This window comes from Ananas comosus, linkage group 9, assembly GCF_001540865.1.
Source record: "Ananas comosus cultivar F153 linkage group 9, ASM154086v1, whole genome shotgun sequence".
Taxonomy (NCBI): Eukaryota; Viridiplantae; Streptophyta; class Magnoliopsida; order Poales; family Bromeliaceae; genus Ananas; species Ananas comosus.
In genome coordinates this window covers 13,054,527-13,075,903 of record NC_033629.1, presented here as the reverse complement: position 1 = coordinate 13,075,903, position 21,377 = coordinate 13,054,527, and the positions used below count along the sequence as shown (strand labels likewise).

The window sequence follows — 21,377 nt, the reverse complement described above, 5'->3', positions numbered from 1 at the left end:
ATAAAAAAAAGAGTATAGGTTAAAGGTCATTTTTTTATTTATTACGAAAAAAGAACAACACATGGCACTCCATAATTTGTTCTTTCCTTTGAAATGTCATTATTTCATTTAATTTAATTTATTTATCCCAACTGTTTTAACCAATCAGAAAATTCCTGAACCATAAGCCAAATGCTTTTTGAAACCATATACAAGGATCACATTTATTCAATATGAAGGAAACGATTTCATTTCTCAAAAAAAAAAAAAAAAAAAAGGAAACGATTTCTCCCAATCGTATTTGAGTTGAGTTTGAATCTCTCATCTTTAAATTTGTAATATTATTTGAGCCAATAGCTTTTAATTTCATAGCTCGATTTATTATTAGTCGTGGAATCTAAATAATTTGAATTTGGATTTGATTGGATACGATTACATCAGTCGATTTAGAGCAGACGAATTTTTACGAGTTGGACAAATCAGAAATATCGAGTTGTCGTGTTGCATAATTTCTAAAATAAAAAGTTTAGTTAATTTAAGTTAAATAGAAGAAAAAACTTAGGTAAACTTCAATTTTGGTCCAATTACGTTTAATCTTTGTAATGCACCTCTGTAATGTACAGTAAATACATTCTATTAACCCATCATCCTCCTTTTTATACAGCGAAAAAATAATATAGTTTAGAGGTTGAAAAAAAAAAAAAAAAATCTCTTTCTCCTTCCTTGTTTTAACTTCTCACCTCACTGTGTGGGACTCTTCTCAACGATACTTGTTTTCTACTCCATTTTGGTTCACTTCCCCACTCTCTCTCTCTCTCTCCTCATCGTTCTCCTCCTCCTCCATTCTCTTCCAAATCGCACCCCCATTTCCCCCTAAATGTGCTAAAAAATCCCATTTTTTCCCCTAATTTTGCCACCATACATAGTGAGAGAATGGCTACTTCGCTCTACAAACCCTCCTCGAAGCTCTCCAAATCCCCCTCTTCCCAATCCCAATCCCTCCCCTCCCCATCCCCCAAACCCTCCTCCTCATCCTCTTCGTCCTCCTCTCTGTCCACCCATCTCGCCATGGTTGAGCTCAAATCCAAGGTCCTCGCCGCACTGTCCAAGCTCTCGGATCGGGACACGCAGCAGATCGCCATTGACGAGCTCGAGCGCATCATCCGCACCCTCCCCTCCGACGGGGTCCCCATGCTCCTCGGCTCCCTCACCCACGAGCCCCCGGCCCCGCCCCCGCCCCCGGTCGCCGTGCGCCGCGAGTCGCTCCGCCTCGTCGCCGCGCTCTGCGCCGCCCACCCCGACGCCGCCGCCGCGCACCTCCCCAAGATCGTCGCCCACCTCGTGCGCCGCCTCAAGGACCCCGCCTCCGACTCCTCCGTCCGCGACGCGTGCCGCGACTCCGCGGGCGCCCTCTCCGCCATCTACCTCCGCCCCCTCGCCGCCGCAGCAGAGGGGGGCGGCGGCGCCGGCGCCGGGTCCTCCTCCTCCTCCTCCTCCTCGTCGGTGGTGGCGCTGTTCGTGAAGCCACTGTTCGAGGCCATGGGGGAGCAGAACAAGGCGGCGCAGGCGGGGGCTGCCGCATGCCTCGCCAAGGTGGTGGAATGCGCGAATCCGGAGGCCGCGGAGGCGTCAGCAGGGGCCGGCGCGGGGGCGTCAGCAGGGGCCGGCGCGGGGGCGCTGTTCGCGAAGCTGTGCCCGCGGATCTGTAAGATGCTGAGTGCGCAGAGCTTCCTCGCTAAGGGGGCCTTGCTCTCCGTCGTCTCCAGCTTGGCTCAGGTTTTGCTCTCTCTCTCTCTCTCTCTCTCTTAATTAGGGTTTCACCATTCCTTCTTTTGGATTTATTCAGATTTAGTGTACTGAAATTGCAGATCTTTTTCCACATTTATAAGAGAATTGCCACATTGAAGTAATTTAGATCTGATATACATTTCTCTTATTTTTAAATCAAAATGTACAGTATGAAACTAATCATCTTTGTCCTTTTTATTCTTTCCTGACACTGTTTGTTTTTTGGATTTATGAGGCATTGACTTCTAATTGAGATTTTTAGTGAGCTTACTGATATATTATCTCTTATGACATCGTGGAACTGAGTTTGGCCTTGTCTAAATCTTTGATGGGTTCTCCATTGTCTCACAAAGTTGTCAAAATTCATTTGCTCTATGGTAATTGAAACTCTTTATATGAGATTAGCAAGCGATGATCGACATCACTTATATAATAAGATATTGATCATGAAAACGACTAAACGAGTCTACATGTCGTTTGGTTGTCAGATAATGGATCATAGTTGGATAAGTTTTCAGTTTTCGTCTGTAAGGTTCCAAATATCTTGTTTCTAGTCCCTGAAGTGTTTGATTTCAACTAAATTTATCTTCTCAGGGTAAACTACAAAAATACTTCGAGTATAACTATCAAGTCCTCATATTCATACCTCTTTATACCATAGCTATCATTCTCTCCCAGTTTCATATCTCTTTTTGTGCCCGTTTATGTCTTTCGCTTCCCTTTATGCCTTGTACAGTGCACAAGCTTAAAGCTTGTTATTGCGAAAGACATTGTTTTTCTCTAAAAGCTTCAGCAGCTGGAGAATGTTGTATTTTACTTCTATTTAACACCCCCCTTGTATGAACAGATTTAGACACAAACCCCTACACGGTTTGTAAATGGGAGGGCATTGGAGACTAGGAGTTTGGAAAGATTCAAACTCAAGACCAGGCCTCTTGATCTACCACTATGTGAAACAACCATTTTCTCTAAAAGCTAAGGTACTGTTGAAACATGTATTTATTCTATATTTGACAGATTCAAATATGTTTCAGGTAGGAGCAATAAGTCCTCAGAACATGCAACAGGTGCTGCAGAACATCCGTGAGTGTCTTGAGAGCAGTGATTGGGCTACTCGAAAGGCTGCCGCTGATACACTGTGCATCTTGTCTTCTCATTCGAGTCATTTAGTCGGAGATGGGGCCACCTCTATAATAACTAGCCTTGAATCATGCCGTTTTGATAAGGTAACTCTTTTGCATTTCACTTCTTTCAAAGATTAGTTGTAGATATATTTGTAATTTTATTGTAACTTATTTGAAATCATGGTAGGTTAGAACTTTTGCCATTGCTTTGTGTATCATTTCTAGATGTATACTGTTAGATTGCTTGCTTCATTTTTATTTCTTTCTCTTCTTTTTTTTTTTTTTCCTTTTTTCTAGGTGAAGCCTGTTAGGGATAGCATGGCAGAGGCACTGCAGTTATGGAAAAAGAGTACAGGAGAAGATGCAACCTCTGAAGACCCAAAAGGTGATTCTTTTTCTGTAGCTGGGGCTAATTTTGGACTGAAATTCGGGGTTTAAACTTTCTGGACTAAATTTTTTGGTGAAATATATATTTTCCGGGCCCTATTTTTGGCATCTCCCCCCCCCCCTTTAGCTAACTTTAGATCTATATATTATTCTGCAGATGGCAAAAGTAGTGAATCAGCTGATAATGAAGAGAGATTAGATTCCAATAGACCAAATGCCAGCACTAAAAAATCAGAATTTGTGAAAGATGCATCCCCTGCTTCTCCACCCACAACTAGTGATTCTGCACCTAAAGGAAAAGGCGCCAACATATCAGAAAAGGCAGCTGTTTTGTTGAAGAAAAAGGTCCCTTCTTTAACCGATAAGGAGTTAAATCCCGAGTTCTTTCAAAATCTTGAAACAAGGACAAATGACCTAGCTGTTGAAGTGGTGGTACCTCGTAAGTATCTTCAAACACAAGGTGGCGATGAACCAGATAGAGATTATAAGGTTCAAGAAAATCAAGATGGATCCATGGACCGTGATTTGAATCAGAGTCAAGTTGCCAATAACCAGAGTTCCGAGAAAAGATTCTTTAATAAGATGCAAATTGCAGATGATTATTCTCGGGATAAGTGGACGGAACAAAGAGGATTCAGGGGTAGAGACTTGAAAGCGAGGATGGGTGATGTTGATGATAAAAATGAAACTAATCAGAGGGATTCTTCAAGTGGACGTTTAAATATTTCTAGATCGGATGGCCAGGCAAATTGGTTGGCCATTCAAAGGCAGTTATCACAATTAGAGAGGCAGCAAACAAGTCTGATGAACATGTTGCAGGTTAGTTTAAAATAGAACTAACAAATTTCTTATATTGCCAATAATACGTGGGGTAATTTTGTACTGCTGAAGGTCGCTAAGAGTGTATGCAAATTGTTCTTTCTTTTGGCTAGCTTGTCGCCTTTTTTGGACTAAACTAGCTTTTAGTTTTGACATACTTGAGTAATGTTGTTAGTAAGAACTAATTGAGGTTTAACCTTGCCGTCCGTACTTGTGACTGGAATAGTTAAGACTCTTCTTTTGACAATGTGAGACGAATCTTCCTGTGATATTACTAAGTCAACATCTGAATTTTGAAATTCCTCAACTTTTCAGCATCTAAACAATATATAGAATTTTCATTTATTGAGTTTGCTGGAGAAACAGAGATGTATCTCATCATCTGTAATCTGTACTCTGTAAAAGGAGTAATCTTTCTTATGCCTAAATTAAGATTGTCGTATGTGCATCCGTTCACGTCATTAGCTATACTAACTATTCCTTTCTCTCCTTTTGCTTCGTGTACTCTCAGGATTTTATGGGAGGTTCTCATGATAGCATGGTTACGCTAGAAAACAGAGTGCGTGGTCTTGAGAGAATCGTTGAGGAGATGGCGAGGGATCTAACTCTATCATCTGGAAGGAGAAGTAACTTACTCATGGGTTTTGAATCACCTCCAGGTAGATCTTCAAGCAAGTACAACGGTTTTCATGAGTACTCTAGCTCAAAATTCGGGCGGGGTGGTGACGGACGGCTTGGATTTGCAGAGAGATTTCTCTCTCCAGATGGTATTAGAGGAAGAGATCCTTCTTGGAGATCAGAATCCGAAGCATGGGATTCTTATTCATATTCTGGTTCAAGAAATGGAGCCATGAGTTCAAGAAGAGGTTTGGGTGCTGCTATCCCGAGAACTGAACGAGATGGTGATATAATAAGCAACAGGCGAGCATGGGATAAGGGACAAGGGCCGTTTCGGCTTGGTGAGGGCCCATCAGCAAGAAGTGCATGGCAAGCCTCGAAGGATGAGGCCACACTGGAAGCCATCAGAGTGGCTGGTGAAGATAACGGGAATTCTAGGGTTTCGACACGGGCGGCTATCCCTGAACTGGACGGAGAAGCTTTGACCGATGATAATAATCTAGGTCAGGAGAGGGGCCCACTTTGGGCAATGTGGACCCGTGCGATGGACTCGCTTCATGTTGGTGATGTGGATTCAGCATATGCTGAGATTCTTTCGGGTGGCGATGCTATGCTGCTTGTGAAGTTGATGGAGCAAACTGGTCCTGTTATTGATCAGCTTTCTAGTGATGTTGCCAATGAAGTTTTACATGCAGCAGGGCAGTTTCTTCTTGAAGAGAGTTTCTTTGATATAGCTTTGACTTGGCTTCAGCAGGTAAACGTCTTATTATATAGTAGCATATGACATGTCCTGGTTACCTCTTTCTTCCTTGTATATCCTGAAAATTTATTATGTTTTGATGCAAGTATATTGAACTGGCGGTTGGATATAATATTTAGGATGGTTCAACTTTTTGATATAATATCTTTTTGAATGTCTGTTGCCACAAAAGCATAAAACATTTAGTTTAATGACAGGAATACAATATGTCATTTTGTGTATTGAGAGGTAAGACATGAAACTTTCCCAATCGAATGGAATTTCCATTCTCTGCAAACACCTACGCAATGTAGGAATGTAATGGTGGATAATGGGTTCGGCCAGATGTTTTGAGCTGCCAAATTGGCTGATAAATGGGAACAGTTACACTAGGGCCCCATTGTTTGGAGACAATATGCGGGTACCAATATCTAAGAACAATATTGATGCTCCAAGTTGTATGAGATGTCAATCATTAATAGTCATGCCATCAAACTTTGAGCAAGAGTTATGAACATAGGGTGAACAAGCACAATGCCTGGGAACCAGTTCTATTTAATGTTAAAGGCCATTATTGAATTATACATTTCTGAGGCTCACCGTTAAGTACGGAGAAGTAAAAAAGGACTCCCATATGATTCAAAATTAATTAGAAATCATTTAAGTAGCAGTTTATCATGTGGTCATTTATGAAAACAAATCGAAAATCAATTTGGTGGAAGTATATGTCGCAGAGAGCAGTCACTATAAAGGGTAGTGGTATTACAGTAAGTATATTTGTGATGCTTCTCTCATGTCGGATACGTTGTACTTGATAAATCTACGTGTAGACTCATCTACCTTCCTATTGATATATATTACTCATATGCATAACATTTTGCACGCCTTTAACATTCTTTAACGATTATAGGCTTGTTCTTGCAGTTGACCGATTTAGTTGTGGAAAACGGCAGCGACTTACTCGGAATTCCCATCGAAGGAAAGAGAGAGATACTGTTGAGCCTTCATGAAGCTTCTGCGGTTGAATTGCCGGAAGATTGGGAAGGGGCAACACCGGAGCAGATAATGACACAATTAGCCTCATCATGGGGAATCAATTTACAAAAGCTTATCAATTAAGATCTTTGCGATCTATCTAATACCGTGTCAGTTGTTAATTAACTCAGTTTTTTTGTTGTTGTTCTTGTTTCTCTTTTTTGGTTTGCTTGGTTCTTGGGGAGCAGATATTACCACATGTAATGAAATCGAAAGGGTAGTTGTGAATCCGTGGACTGCCGATGTGTGGGAAATATGCGTTATTATGACCATTCTTCAGAACTTTTTGATTTCTCTTCTAAACTGTTGAATGATCCACCTCAAATCTGTGTCTCCTTTTTGAAATGCAAAAACTGGGTAAATCTGGAAAAGAGGGGGGGGGGAGGAAATCAGACGTAAATGAAGTGGAATTTTGGGTTATGTGGGAAAGTTATCTCACTTTGGCTACTAATTTTATTGACACAGTTTGAGCTGAATTAGCATAAATCATCATGGATTGGTTCTTTCATGCTTCAGAGATTAGCTCAAGTTTTTTTTTTTTTTTTTTTTTTTGAGAGAAAGGTAGAACGTTATCCGCTTTATTCATTTAGTAGATGATTAGCTCAAGTTTTATTTGGTCATCATGAGATTTCATATTGGAAGGACAGGTTTTTTTTTTTTTGAGAGATTGGAAGGACAGGTATTGCTCATTGTAATTCTCGATCCCCTTTTTTTCTAAAGCAAAATTGTGATTTCTTCTCTAAGCCCATTATTCCTCCAATCATGAATAACTTTCTTATAATAAATTATTTAAAATTTAGGTTAAACTTATATATATATAATTGCACCTAATCTGAAAGTACTACACCATGATGCACGTGTTTTGAAAGTTCAAATTTCGCGCAAGTATTGTCCTTATTTTTTATTCAGTACCTCTCGGCTCTCACCAGCTTAAAATGTTTTCATCAAAAAATTATATTATATATAAATCAATATGATGGAAATGTACTGAAACTATAAAAAAAACTGAAAATTTTAGTAGTAAAATTAATAGTTCACGAGTTCAAAAGCTTCACAAGTATCAACACACGTACCAATTTTTTTTTTTTTTAAACTCGAATTAATCATATTTTCTCCGGGATAATAAATGCGGTGATTATCTAGTTTCATTCAATAATTGTTTTTTTTTTAAAAAAAGAGGCAAAAGGGGAAAACTCTGGTGTGTGTGTGTGTATGAACGCGGGAGACGGAGGGAGTTTGGGTTGAAAATTACGAGAATGCCCTCGGTCAAAGCCCAATCTCCCAACGGTGGAGTTGGTCTGCGCGGGAGCGAGGGATTGTTGGCGCGAAAGCTGGAGTATCAACTGCGAGAGCGAGAGAAGAGAAAGGAAAAGAAGAACAGTTCCAAGAATCACTCCCACCACACAACCCCCTCACAATATTATTATATTATCATTATAGAGAGAGAATATATAAAGAGAGAGAAAGATAGAGAGAGAGAGAGAGAGAGAAATAGTTGAACTTAGAGGAAGAAGAGAAGGTTAACAACAGCAGCAACAGTGATAACAACAACAATGACAACACCACTGGGTTCAACAAAGAGGATAGTGAGGCAAACGGGAGAGGCAACAAGTTCAAGCTCAACGTGAACGCGCCCGAGTTCGTGCCCCGATCATCGTCGGCTTCTCCGGGAATGCCGCTGAGCACCGGTTACTTCTACCCCTACCTCCAGTTCCCCCCCGGTGGGGCCGGGGCTGCGGTCGCGCCTGACTGGGTCTACTTTGCCGATCATGATCCGATTCTCTTCGCGCCCGATTTCCACGCCAAGATCAATCCCGCGCAGTTCAAGAGCAGTGCCGACATCGTTCAGAAGATCGTCAAGCAGGTTCGTTTCGAGACCGTTCGATTTTTACTATATTTTTTGATCGAATATATCACGCCAACATTAATTCCAAAAGCTCGAGCTATTAAGAATACGCAACTAATTCGCTTAAAGCGTACAAACACAGCGTTCACAGATCTCGATTGTGACTCGGCTCAACCAGTCTCACGCCGCTTCGAACTTGGCTCGGCCTAACCGAGCATCACTCTATTTCGAACGTGACTCTACCCACCCTAGCATTCCGTTACGGGACAGGATGCTGGCCCATTTAAGCCAATACAATAAAGTATATATAAGCTAAAGTTGTTTTGTAATTACTTCATAAGAAACGTACAAGAAGTAAGCATTTTGCTGAATCTATCAGCGTCACATAATTCTTAAAACTGAGTTTTTTTTTTAAAAAAATGTTTTTATTTTTTTCATCACTTCATTTTGTGTCTTCTCTCGCATTGCGAATTCGGCGCCTTTTGTTGTAGTATGGCCTAATATGCATGAGTTTGTTCTCCAGGTGGAGTATCAATTCAGTGACACAAACTTGGTTGCAAATGATTTCTTAATGAAGATTATGAACAAAGATCCTGATGGCTATGGTGAGGGAAAAACATATGTAATACCAAATTCGAGTTCGACTTTAGTGATTCAATGAGCAGAACAAAAAAAATTGCTTTAAGAAGTATCATTCGGAGATTTAATTACTCTCTATAGATTGATTATGACTTCTTTTTTTTCGTGACAGTGCCAATGTCTGTTATTGCATCTTGGAAGAAAATAAAGTCGCTTGGCGCGAGCAATCATATGCTTGTTAAAGCACTTCGGACCTCAACGAAGCTTGTAAGTGATTCCTCTATCTCCATCTTATAATCTTCTGTACCAGAAATACAATGTAATTGTTTAACAGAGGTGTATAATTTCATCTTATCTCTGAATCTTTTCCGAGTTTTTGCTTAATCATCGCATCATTTGCAGCTTGTTAGTGAAGACGGTAAGAAGATTAAGCGCAAGCAGCTTTTTACCGAAAGGGATAAAGAGGAATTGCAGGTTCAAATTAATAAAGTTATTTAGTTTATAGAGATTTTTGTTATCCGAAATTTGGAAAAAAAACTTATTGTTGCTTGAAATTTCGCCTATTTCCTGCAGTCCCGTACTGTCATCGTGGAGAATCTGCCTGAGGATTACTCTCGTCAGAATCTGGAAAAGATATTTGGTGCCATAGGGAGGTGAAATTATTGAACCTTAAACTTTTTATTCTAATATGATCAAATTTAAAGGAAAAGAATAATCGTTCGCCCATTAAACAGAGTGAAGAACATCCGAATATGCCACCCACCGGAACCCAATTCTGCGAGGTCTTCAAATAGTGATGTGCTAATAAGCAACAAGGTACTCGCTAGATCTTTTATGGTTTCGAAATTTGTGAATTCCTGGACCTCGTCTCCATCTCGCATATGGCCTTCTTTCGCTTTTTTCATTTGTATTTAATACACATCACATTTCATGAAAATCTAACTTCATTTTGGTGAAGGTGCATGCATTTGTGGAGTATGAGACAACTGATCAAGCTGATAAAGCAGTAAGTTAACTAATTGAATGAAAAAATATTTTTTTTAGAGTTTATTTTTTTCATTAAATTAATCGCTTGGACAGGTCGAGAAGCTAAATGACGAAAGGAATTGGCGAAAAGGTCTCCGTGTCCGCACGATGCTCAGACGCTCGGTAAATTAAAAAAAAAAAATTGCTGATTTTATATTACATTCAACTTTCAACTTTTGGGCTCTATACTATTACCACTACAAACTAGTAAACTATTCAATTTGATTAATCTATCTCGCAATATAAAGACTTTTTTGAGAACTTTTACAGCCAAGATCGGTAATTCTTTGAAAACTTTTACAGCCAAGATCGGTAATAAGAAGCAGAAGGCCTGAGTACGATCATTTCGATATAAATTCCGAAGACGAAAAGTCACCACCATCTCAATCATCTACAGCAATTGACAATTTGCTTGATCAAAGTGTAAGTAATTTTTTCTTAATAACTTTATATCAATAAATAGAACTTAGAGCAATCCACACATACACATATATTCCGCTGCAAACTTATAACTTTGCTTATATATCCAAGCTTTTTTTTTTTGGTTGAAATTGACTGCAAAGAATTTTTTACTTACACCCTTCCTAAACTTGTTTTCTCCTAAATCAAATGAGTTTTTAATTTAATATAAGGGTTTATACATAATAGAAGATTTTGTAGAAAAGCATTTTAAAAATATTCAATAATATAAAAGTTCATAGGTAATTGAAGATTTTGTAGGACAGCATGCATACTAAAAAATTCTATATTATTGAAAATAACTTGATAGAATGAAGAAAACCAGTATGGCATGAAGAAAGCATGGGGGAGAGGCAGGATGAAGATGCAGGTACCACCTCAAAATATCAATGGTCGTGGCGTGCTATCACAGTCCCCACAATCGCCAAACTACGGCCTTCCCGAATCTCCGAGCACCAAACAAGGTCCACGAATGCCGGATGGCACACGTGGGTTTACTCTGGGGCGAGGGAAGCCACTTACGTCGCTATTAGGATGCTTACAACTACCGTCGGCTGTTCTTGCTTCTCCTGCTCAGCTGTGATTGTTGGTATTCTTGTTATTGGGGCAAGAAGTATTCGTCAATTATTTTTAATTCTCCAACATGCATTATGTTTCTTTACTTTCTAAAGTTCGGTATTTCTTGTCATTGTTGTTCAATTATTCTTATTAATATTTGTGATGAGTTCTATTGTTATATTTCTATTTATAATTTTTTAAAAAAATACTAAGTATGTAACTCAAAATAGATGGAATCCTATAGTAGTTCATCCTAGAATTGAGTCAACCTTTTTAAATTTTAGTATAAAAAAATTAACAAAAGAACAATTTGTTGAGACATGAATTAAATACCGATATATCCTTCTAAATTTCACAAATAATCTATATATTCCTAACATAAAATTAATCCGTATATCCTCTTTTCACATAAATTCCGTTAGTCCGTATATTTATTATTAGCCGCTAATTATTTTAATTTTTGTTTTAAGGGGAGCTATACCTGCTTCTAACTATTCATATAAAAAATAAAGTCACAGTTCTGTACTGTTTATGTTCCCAATTACCTCTCTATTCAGAGTAAGTCATTTTTATTCTATTTTGTGTCCCCCAGTTATCTCTCTATTCAGAATAGGACAGAACAGAAGTGGGTTTTGAACTGATTTTTTTAGAAATCTTATATCACTACTTTTTTTTTCTATTACAGAAATATATTACATAAAAAATAAAATACTTCACTAAAATAAAAATTACCTACATCATATACTTTGATGGAAGCGAGCACTTGAGGTGCGTGACATGATTCATCATCTTTGGGGCGATAAATATAAGTCTCTTGTGCCGGGGCAGTCGATAGAGGTGTCCTCGGCGTGAACAAGAATAACATTTTCCTCATGAGACACACAAATACCAATGACGAAACAGTAATACTGGTGTCTTTGGTGTGAAGAGAATTAATATGTTTTCCATGAGACATGCCAATAATATTGATATCTACCGACTGTCTCTAGAGCAAGTGGCAAAGGACTTGGTGGTTGGTACCCGAGTTCTAAGTTCGAATACTAGATGATTCATATTTCCAGCTAATTTATTTCTAAATGAAATAAACGAAGCGGGTAGCGTGCTACCTATCTCTCAAAAAAAAAAAAAATATTGATATATTTCGTTAGAACAAGATTAAGATGTTTTCCATGATGCACATTGATGTCAAACCATAATAAAAAACCCAAAGACAAATATATAAGTATTTGCATGAAACAAACTAAAAAGAGAACTCAAGAAATTAAATTTAGGTGATTAGTACACAAAGTTTCATCATCTACCTCCCTCGACTTGATGTCGTCAGAATTCTTGGTGAACTCTGAGCTATTGGTTGGCTACATTGCAATTTCAGTTAGATTTAATAGCATTTTTATGATAGAATTTTGATTTGAAGTAATAAAAGTTAAGGACCTTATTAACAGGAATGTTGGGAAGTAAAATAAAAAACCAAGTAACTCCTGAAAACCAATGATTCAATTGCCAATTTATTTATTTTTTTAAAAGTTATTATTAGGTTGCTAGCCTAAAAGTTGAATTACAAGATTTTAAAATTAAAAAACTAAAAAATTATGTTAGATTGTTAGTTTAAAGAGAATTTGTTAGTCTAAAGAGAACTACATTTTTTAAAAAAACAGAGGAAACAAGGGTTTGGAAACATATAAAAAGATAGAGAAAAACAAAAAAAATATCACATAAGTGCTTATACATGAGAATCCCTAAATTCGAGTTCAATAGGAAGTCCATGCAAAGGCGATGGCATGGGGTCTCTCTTGAATGTATCTTCTTTGCAACATAGCTTCCATTTGTACTGCATGACGATGTAATGCATTGTCACCAATATCTCTATCCTTGCAAACTCATTTCCAGGGCATATTCTTGGCCCTCCTCCAAATGCCACAAAGCAATACGGCGGGATCGAAGATGAATTCTCGAATCGGATTGGATCGAACTTGGTCGGTTCGTGGAAAATATTCGCATCCATTTGTGTTATATTAGATGCCCAAAACACCTGTAAGAAGATTATATATAATAGAATAGAGTCTTATTAGAAGTTCCGCAAAAATAAAACTTTAAGTTAGAGCTTTTGCTTTTAGAGTATGCCTGAGTAAAGCCATCAGAATATTCGTTGGTCAAGATTTTGGACTTTTGAAGTTTATGATTTTAGAAATGAAAAAGCTATTTCAGAAGCTAAGTAATCCTTACCTGCCATCCTTTTGGTATGAGATGTCCCTCAAACTCGATATCTTTGAGAGCTCTTCTGAAGCTCCCAAAAATCGGAGGTATCATCCTCAGTGTCTCCATTGCGACTCGCCATGTGTACTTCATCTTAGAAAGATCATTCCATGTTAGAGTATCCCCTGAGAGCTTGTTCTTCGCAATCTCTTCTTGTTCTGTAAATGCCAAATTAGTCCAAAGAAAGAATATACTCTTCTTGTAACAAGAGTTTTTTAAGCCATTGTACAAATAGCATATCCTGTCTCACATAATTTGTGATTTTAAGTTCATTTTTCATTCTTAGTTGTTTTAGACATGAGCAGCTAAGCTAGTACAGTAATTATTCTAACCAAATCACGAAACTAAAAGATCTCTTTTTTTTTCTCCTCTCACCATGAACAACCCCTTGTAGTGTTTCCGGATCATTCGCGAGGTGTCGGATCATGAAGGTCATGAGGGTGGACGAAGTGTCATGGCCGGCGGTGAGCAAAACCATGGCATTGTCCACAATCTCCTCCTCACTCAATGCACAATTATTATCCTCACCCTTCAAACTAAGCAAATAAGTGATGAGATCCTCAGAAGGAGAACAGTGTCCACTCTCTAACATGGCCTTTTTCTTCCTAGTGATTTCGGTAAGCGCCTTTCGAGCATGCGCGCTCGCACGCAGGCTCTTGTTGAAGGTGGTGAAGGGTAAGTTCACCGGGACGGCCCATAACCCGGCCAGCAATTCCACAAAGTCCTTGCATAGTGCATCTCTCTGGGGACCCCTCTCAAGGCCAAATAGGAGCGAGGATATGATGTCAAATGTGAGACTTTTCATTAGAGGAAGCACCTGAGTATGTACACAAAGATCATATATAAATGATAAGATTACATGGCCATGAAACCATATAACTTGATGTTCTTTATATGCATTAGTCTAGTTAAGTTGCTTGAGAAATTCTAACAGGTTTCAATTGCACTTCAATGTTAAGTTGCACTTTCTCTCAAATGCTTAGTTTAGTTTGATTCAAAAGGACTTTAATTAGTGCCGTACCGTGACAGTTTGATGCCTCTTCCATTCACTATTGATATGATGCTTAACTTCGCCGTCGATCTTTCCGACGTACTTCGTAAGCATCTCCGGCTTAAGGAATTGCACGACCGCCCCCCTCAGACGTCGATGATCGTCTCCAACTAACTCAAGCATGTTTCTCCTCCCTAATATCAGTGAGATCGACCTCGGCTGCTGCGGAGCCAAAGCATCATTCACAAATATGAACTTGTTGGCCGCCGGTCCGGTTAAGAATATCGTCGGGGTCCCGAAAAGCGACATCTTCGATATCGGGCCGTATTTCTTGATCCGACCTGCTAACCATTGCTCTGCCGTGTTGTCGTTCATGGCGCGGAGGAGCGCGAGGCTCTGGCCGACGATCGGAAGTCCTAGAGAGCCTGGCGGGAGCTTGCTAGAATATCTTCTTTCTTTGATAAGGAAATAGAGGATAGGAAGGACAAAGATAAGAGCTAAGATGATTGGTGAAGCCATATATTGTTAGAGTGAGGAAATTGAATGAATGGAGAATCAATTGTTGGGGATTATATATAGATGATTTTAAGGAAGTTAATTAGGAATTAAAAAGGTAATTATCTAGCTGAGACAAATGAGAATCCATTTTATTGAAGGTACGTGCAAAACTAGAGATACCATGGAGAATAAAACAATAATTGTCGTTTATCGATCGATCGATTATACTCTAAGATGTTCAAATTAACTATAGTTTAGTGATTGCCTTGTGCAGTGCAAGAGCCTCTAAACCTTAATCAAAAGCATAATGAATTTATAAATTAAGTTAAACAGTTAATTAGCTCCACCCTTGCTCTCAATAAATATGTTTTGAAGCTAAACATATCTTTTAGGATTTGGTTAGATTTGTAATTGAATCATATTTGGATTATAATTAATATTTAAATTTGTTGGAGATAAATTATGATTTAAATATTAATTAGAGTATGAATCTAACTAGATTAGGTTAAATATTTAAATTTATTGGAGATAAATCAATTAAGGTTTAAATATTTATTAGAGTAGAAATCCTAAATATATTAGGATTGGGGTACGTTTTGGTGGAGCTTTATAAATAGCTCTCGGTGGGTTTACTTTTGGTAGTAGTACGGCTTTTGTGATGTGTCGTACTAGAGAGAGAAAAAGAAAGAGAGAGAGTTAAAGAGTTGATGCACCTAGTGCACGGGTGTACCAACAAGAGAAGTCTTCTTTTGAGTTTATAGAAGACGAAAGAAGGGTAGAAGAGATTCAGAAAGAGGGCTCGGGTTGTAACTACTCTCTGCAGAAGAAGAATCAGATGTAATCTTTTCTTATTTAATTGAATCTTATTTTACCTGTATATTTTTCTCTTTTATGATTGTATCAGCTTCTGCTGAGGAGACGGGTTTATAGTGAAAATCCGATTCGACGCTTTCGTTGCGGAATCCCAACAATCTGTTGCGAATTCACAAGATCCGGTACCGGTACGAGTACCGGATTCCCAACAATTGGTATCAGAGCTGAAGGTTATCGATCCAAGGGAGAGATCGACGAAGATGGCCACGAAATTCGAAATCGAGAAGTTCGACGGCAAGAACAATTTCAGATTGTGGCAAATTAAAGTACAAGCGATCCTCGTACAGCAAGAGTTAGATGAAACGTTGAACGGAAAAGAGGCAAAGTCGGCGGAGGTCACGGATACGGCATGGACGAAGATGGAGCGGAAGGCGCTGAGTACACTTTATCTATTATTAGCAGATGACATTCTTTACAACGTAGCCAGCAAGACGACACCGGCGAAGTTGTGGAAGAAATTAGAAGATTTGTACATGACCAAATCCTTGATGAACAGGTTATATCTGAAGCAACGACTGTTGATGCTGCGGATGCAAGAAGCGGCAAGCCTACATGAGCATCTGAACGAGTTCAACAAGGTGGTGGCCCAGTTGACTAGCATCGAAGTCAATCTGGATGACGAAAATAAGGCGCTGATTTTACTATCTTCGCTACCGGCGACATATGAGCATCTGGTGACCACGTTGCTTTATGGCAAGGAGACCATAGGCGTGGAGGCGGTCACAGCGGTGTTTCTCTCGAACGAGATGCGGAAGATGACTCAGGAGTCCGGCACGCAGAGACAGAATACTGCTTTGATGGTGAGAGCGAAGAAGGAGGCGACAACATCGGCGACTGGAGATCGACAGAAGAAGCCACTATCCGAGGTGGAGTGCTTTTACTGTCACAGGAAAGGGCATATCAAGCGCAACTGTCGGGAACTTCAGAATGATTTGAAGGAGTTAAAGCGACAGAAGGAGAAAACTATCGTGAACCAGGACGAGACGGTATCAGCGATGGCGCAGGCTGCAGAATTGGAGATGATGGATTCTGATGTCCTGTATGCGGCGATCGGAGGTGCGAAAATTTCGGATGATACGTGGGTGCTCGATTCGGCATATTCCTTTCACGTCTGCCCGAAGAAGGAGTATTTTGCCACCTGTAAGGCAATTAATGGTGGAAAAGCTTTGATGGGGAACGGGACGGCGTGCAAAGTTTTGGGAGTCGGCACGGCGAAGATCCGAATGCACGATAGGGGTCGTGAGGACGCTAACAGATGTGCGACACGTTCCTGGTTTAAAACGAAATTTAATCTTGTTAGACGCATTGGACTCGAAGAGTTGCAATATTTCGGCTTCAGGTGGAGCTATGAGGGTCCGAAAGCGAGATCGGGTCGTGTGCGAGGCGAACAAACGCAGGAACTTGTACCTTCTGAACGGGAGCACGGTTAGAACGGAAGTAAAGACGGTTTGGGTTCCAAAAGTTCGCAGAGGTGCAGTCGCTCGACGCGAAGCGACAGATGTGGCGACATCGAGCGGAGGAGACAAACTCAAGGTGGAGCTTGCATGGTGAGCTCGACGTAGCGGTTGAAGATTACAAATCCAACCAAGGTGGAGATTGTTAGGATTTGGTTAGATTTGCAGTTGAATTCTATTTGGATTATAATTAATATTTAAATTTGTTGGAGATAAATTATGATTTAAATATTAATTAGAGTATGAATCTAATTAGATTAGGCTAAATATTTAAATCTATTGGAGATAAATCAATTAGAATTTAAATATTTATTAGAGTAGAAATCCTAAATATATTAGGATTGGGATACGTTTTGGTGGAGCTTTATAAATAGCTCTCAGTGGGTTTGCTTTTGGTAGTAGTACGGTTGGAGCCTTTGGGATGTGTCGTACCAGAGAGAGAAAAAGAGAGAGAGAGTTAAAGAGTTGATGTACCTATTGCACGGGTGTACCAACAAGAGAAGTCTTCTTTTGAGTTTATAGAAGACGAGAGAAGGATAGAAGATATTCAGAAAGAGGGCTCGAGTTATAGCTACTCTGTGCAGAAGAGGAGTCAATGTAATCTTCTCTCATTTAATTGAATCTTATTTTACCTGTATATTTTTCTCTTTTATAATTGTATCAGCTTCTGCTGAGGAGACTGGTTTATGGTGAAAATCCGATTCGACGCTTCCGTTGCGGAATCCCAACAATCTGTTGCGGATTTACAAGATCCAGTACCGGAACGAGTACCGGATTCCCAACAATATCAATTATTGTATCTTTTATAAATAAGAGGAATTAACAAGTATACTCGTGTCCATGATCTAAGTGCTTTGATTGTAATTAACGAGTCAAATTTTAAATGTGGCATATAAGGTAAAAAGTTTAATCAATAGTTAAACTATTAATTTGCAAAAATTAATATATTTTAATATTTGGGGCGTAATTTGTGCTATGATCAGTAGTAACATTACTCTTAATTTGGAGGGTTACTAGTTTCTTGGAACCATATATATAAAGGAAGATTCTAATGAATGGATGTGATCGGTCCAGACGAGGCCTATCCACGCTCCCAATGTAGACATGTTTAGGAGAATAACATCCACACATCACATTCTCAGTAAAATCGGCCTATAGGATGTTGAACGATGGAGGAACGAGGGATGGACATGCCACCAAGATCTGGAGGCTTAGCATACCACTCAAGGTCAAGATATTCTGCTAGCTTGTCCTTAAAAAAAGACCATTCACAACCGATAATCTTGTTAAGAGATGGTGGATGGGAGACACAGTCTGTGTGTTGTGTAGGGCCCACGACAAATCTGTGGATCATCTTTTCACTCAATGCGTGTTTATTAAGTATATCATGGTGATGGTACTCGAGGATGTGCGCACGGAGGAACTAGGTGATGACGTACTTGTAGTTTGGGATAAGTGGATGGGAAAGGCAGCGATGCGAGGTAGGAGTAATGGACTTTCCGAATTGGTCGCATGCTGATGGACAATTTGGAAGGTCAGGAACAACCTTATCTTTCGTAATCAACAGTTCGACCCTGTTTTAACGGTCCAGAGGCTTAAGATTCTCCTATCTTCGTGGAAAGATTTGCTTTGATCCTTTTTTTTTTCTTTTTTTCTTTTTTTTTTTTGAGGCCTTTGTTGTCTCATCTCTGTAGCCAAATTCATCCATTCAATGAATGAAGCAGGTAGCGTGCTACCTATTCTAAAAAAAAAGGTGTTTCTTACGAAAAATCTGCTAGTTTTGCCTTGTTGTAAAGATGGGCCATATTTTTCATCTTTTCAGATTAAGTTANGTGGAGCTTGCATGGTGAGCTCGACGTAGCGGTTGAAGATTACAAATCCAACCAAGGTGGAGATTGTTAGGATTTGGTTAGATTTGTAGTTGAATCCTATTTGAATTATAATTAATATTTAAATTTATTGGAGATAAATTATGATTTAAATATTAATTAGACTATGAATCTAACTAGATTAGGCTAAATATTTAAATCTATTGGAGATAAATCAATTAAGATTTAAATATTTATTAGAGTAGAAATTCTAAATATATTAGGATTGGGGTACGTTTTGGTGGAGCTTTATAAATAGCTCTCAGTGGGTTTGCTTTTGGTAGTAGTACGGCTGGAGCCTTTGGGATGTGTCGTACCAGAGAGAGAAAAAGAGAGAGAGAATTAAAGAGTTGATGCACCTATTGCACGGGTGTACCAACAAGAGAAGTCTTCTTTTGAGTTTATAGAAGACGAGAGAAGGATAGAAGAGATTCAGAAAGAGGGCTCGGGTTATAGCTACTCTGTGCAGAAGAGAGTCAGGTGTAATCTTTTTTTATTTAATTGAATTTTATTTTACCTGCATATTTTTTTCTTTTATGATTGTATCAGCTTCTGCTAAGGAGACGGGTTTATGGTGAAAATCCGATTCGACGCTTTCGTTGCGGAATCCAAACAATCTGTTGCGGATTCACAAGATCTGGTACCGGGACGAGTACCGGATTCCCAACAATATCAATTATTGTATCTTTTATAAATAAGAGGAATTAACAAGTATACTCGTGTCCATGATCTAAGTGCTTTGATTGTAATTAACGAGTCAAATTTTAAATGTGGCATATAAGGTAAAAAGTTTAATCAATAGTTAAACTACTAATTTGCAAAAATTAATATATTTTAATATTTGGGGCGTAATTTGTGCTATGATCAGTAGTAACATTACTCTTAATTTGGAGGGTTGCTAGTTTCTTGGAACTATATATAAAGGAAGATTCTAATGAATGGATGTGTTCGGTCCAGACGAGGCCTATCCACGCTCCCAATGTAGACATGTTTAGGAGAATAACATCCACACATCACATTCTCAGTAAAATCGGCCTATAGGAGGAACGAGGGATGGACGTGCCACCAAGATCTGAAGGCTTCGCATATCACTCAAAGGTCAAGGCGTTCTGCTGGCTTGTCCTTAAGAAAACACCACTTACAACTGATAATCTTGTTAAGAGAGGGTGGATGGGAGACGCAGTTTGTGTGTTGTGTAGGGCCCACGACGACGAATCTGTGGACCATCTTTTTACTCAATGCGTGTTTATTAAGTATATCTTCGAGGATGTGCGCACGGAGGAACTGGGTGACAACGTACTTGTAGTTTGGGATAAGTGGATTGGAAAGGTAGCGATGCGAGGTAGAAGTAATGGACTTTCCGAATTAGCCGCATGCTGGTGGACAATTTGGAAGGTCAGGAACAACCTTATCTTTCGTAATCAATAGTTCGACCCTGTTTTAACAGTCCAGAGGCTTAAGATTCTCCTATCGTCGTGGAAAGATTTGCTTTGATCTTTTTTTTTTTCTTTTTTTTCTTTTTTGAGGCCTTCGTTGCCTCACCTCTGTAGCCAAATTCATCCATTCAATGAATGAAACAGGTAGCGTGCTATCTATTCTCAAAAAAAAAAAAAACATCCACACATCACATTTCTTGGAATGTTTGTTTTTGTTAAAAAATATATATATATCTTTGGAATGGTTCCAACAGGGTGAAAATAATGAAGCTCAACAATTTGTGTTTCTTAACCACGTCGAAGAACAAGAAGAAGGAGACATAAAATAATAATAATAATAATGATAATAATAATAATAATAAGAAATAGAAATAGAATAAATAAGAGGTGGGGACAAGTGGTAATGCGTGGAGAACTTATTAGTGTGGACAGATATTTGATGTGGGTCTAATAGACTCATTTCAACTAATTTAATTTAATTTATAATTAAAACAATTTTGATAGAAGCTAAGTTTGTGTGACAAATTGTTACATAATTAACTTTCAAATTTAAATTTAATAGGTTAGTGGATAGGGATAGAAATAGGCCCTTATTCTCCCCTTTATACCCAAATACTAATTTTTTATTCGAGAATAGTAGTTTTTGGTTATCCCCACCAACACCTTCATTTTCTATATAAAACNAAAAAAAAAAAAAAAACATCCACACATCACATTTCTTGGAATGTTTGTTTTTGTTATATATATATATATATATATATATATTTATCTTTGGAATGGTTCCAACAGGGTGAAAATAATGAAGCTCAACAATTTGTGTTTCTTAACCACGTCGAAGAACAAGAAGAAGGAGACATAAAATAATAATAATAATAATAATAATAATAATAATAAGAAATAGAAATAGAATAAATAAGAGGTGGGGACAAGTGGTAATGCGTGGAGAACTTATTAGTGTGGACAGATATTTGATGTGGGTCTAATAGACTCATTTCAACTAATTTAATTTAATTTATAATTAAAACAATTTTGATAGAAGCTAAGTTT

General features: G+C 38.6%; 3 protein-coding genes across 3 annotated transcripts; 2 read left to right on the top strand and 1 right to left on the bottom strand.

Moving 5' to 3' along the window:
- Nucleotides 718-6,792, top strand: LOC109715324 (microtubule-associated protein TORTIFOLIA1-like). Its single transcript, XM_020240273.1, has 6 exons — nt 718-1,755; nt 2,802-2,993; nt 3,189-3,276; nt 3,436-4,097; nt 4,609-5,469; nt 6,379-6,792. Exons 1-6 carry the CDS (start codon nt 913-915, stop codon nt 6,571-6,573), a joined length of 2,841 nt encoding a protein of 946 aa, XP_020095862.1. The 5' UTR covers nt 718-912; the 3' UTR covers nt 6,574-6,792.
- Nucleotides 7,746-11,118, top strand: LOC109714830 (la-related protein 6C-like). Its single transcript, XM_020239539.1, has 11 exons — nt 7,746-7,869; nt 7,995-8,353; nt 8,859-8,940; nt 9,087-9,181; nt 9,317-9,388; nt 9,488-9,567; nt 9,649-9,730; nt 9,873-9,920; nt 9,995-10,063; nt 10,244-10,363; nt 10,710-11,118. Exons 1-11 carry the CDS (start codon nt 7,746-7,748, stop codon nt 10,980-10,982), a joined length of 1,404 nt encoding a protein of 467 aa, XP_020095128.1. The 3' UTR covers nt 10,983-11,118.
- On the bottom strand, nt 12,573-14,749 carry LOC109715052 (cytochrome P450 716B2-like). The gene is made up of 4 exons (XM_020239838.1): nt 14,232-14,749; nt 13,586-14,027; nt 13,181-13,368; nt 12,573-12,986 (listed from the first exon to the last, which is right to left on the bottom strand). The coding sequence occupies exons 1-4, from the start codon at nt 14,718-14,720 to the stop codon at nt 12,678-12,680; spliced, it is 1,428 nt and encodes a 475-aa protein (XP_020095427.1). The 5' UTR covers nt 14,721-14,749; the 3' UTR covers nt 12,573-12,677.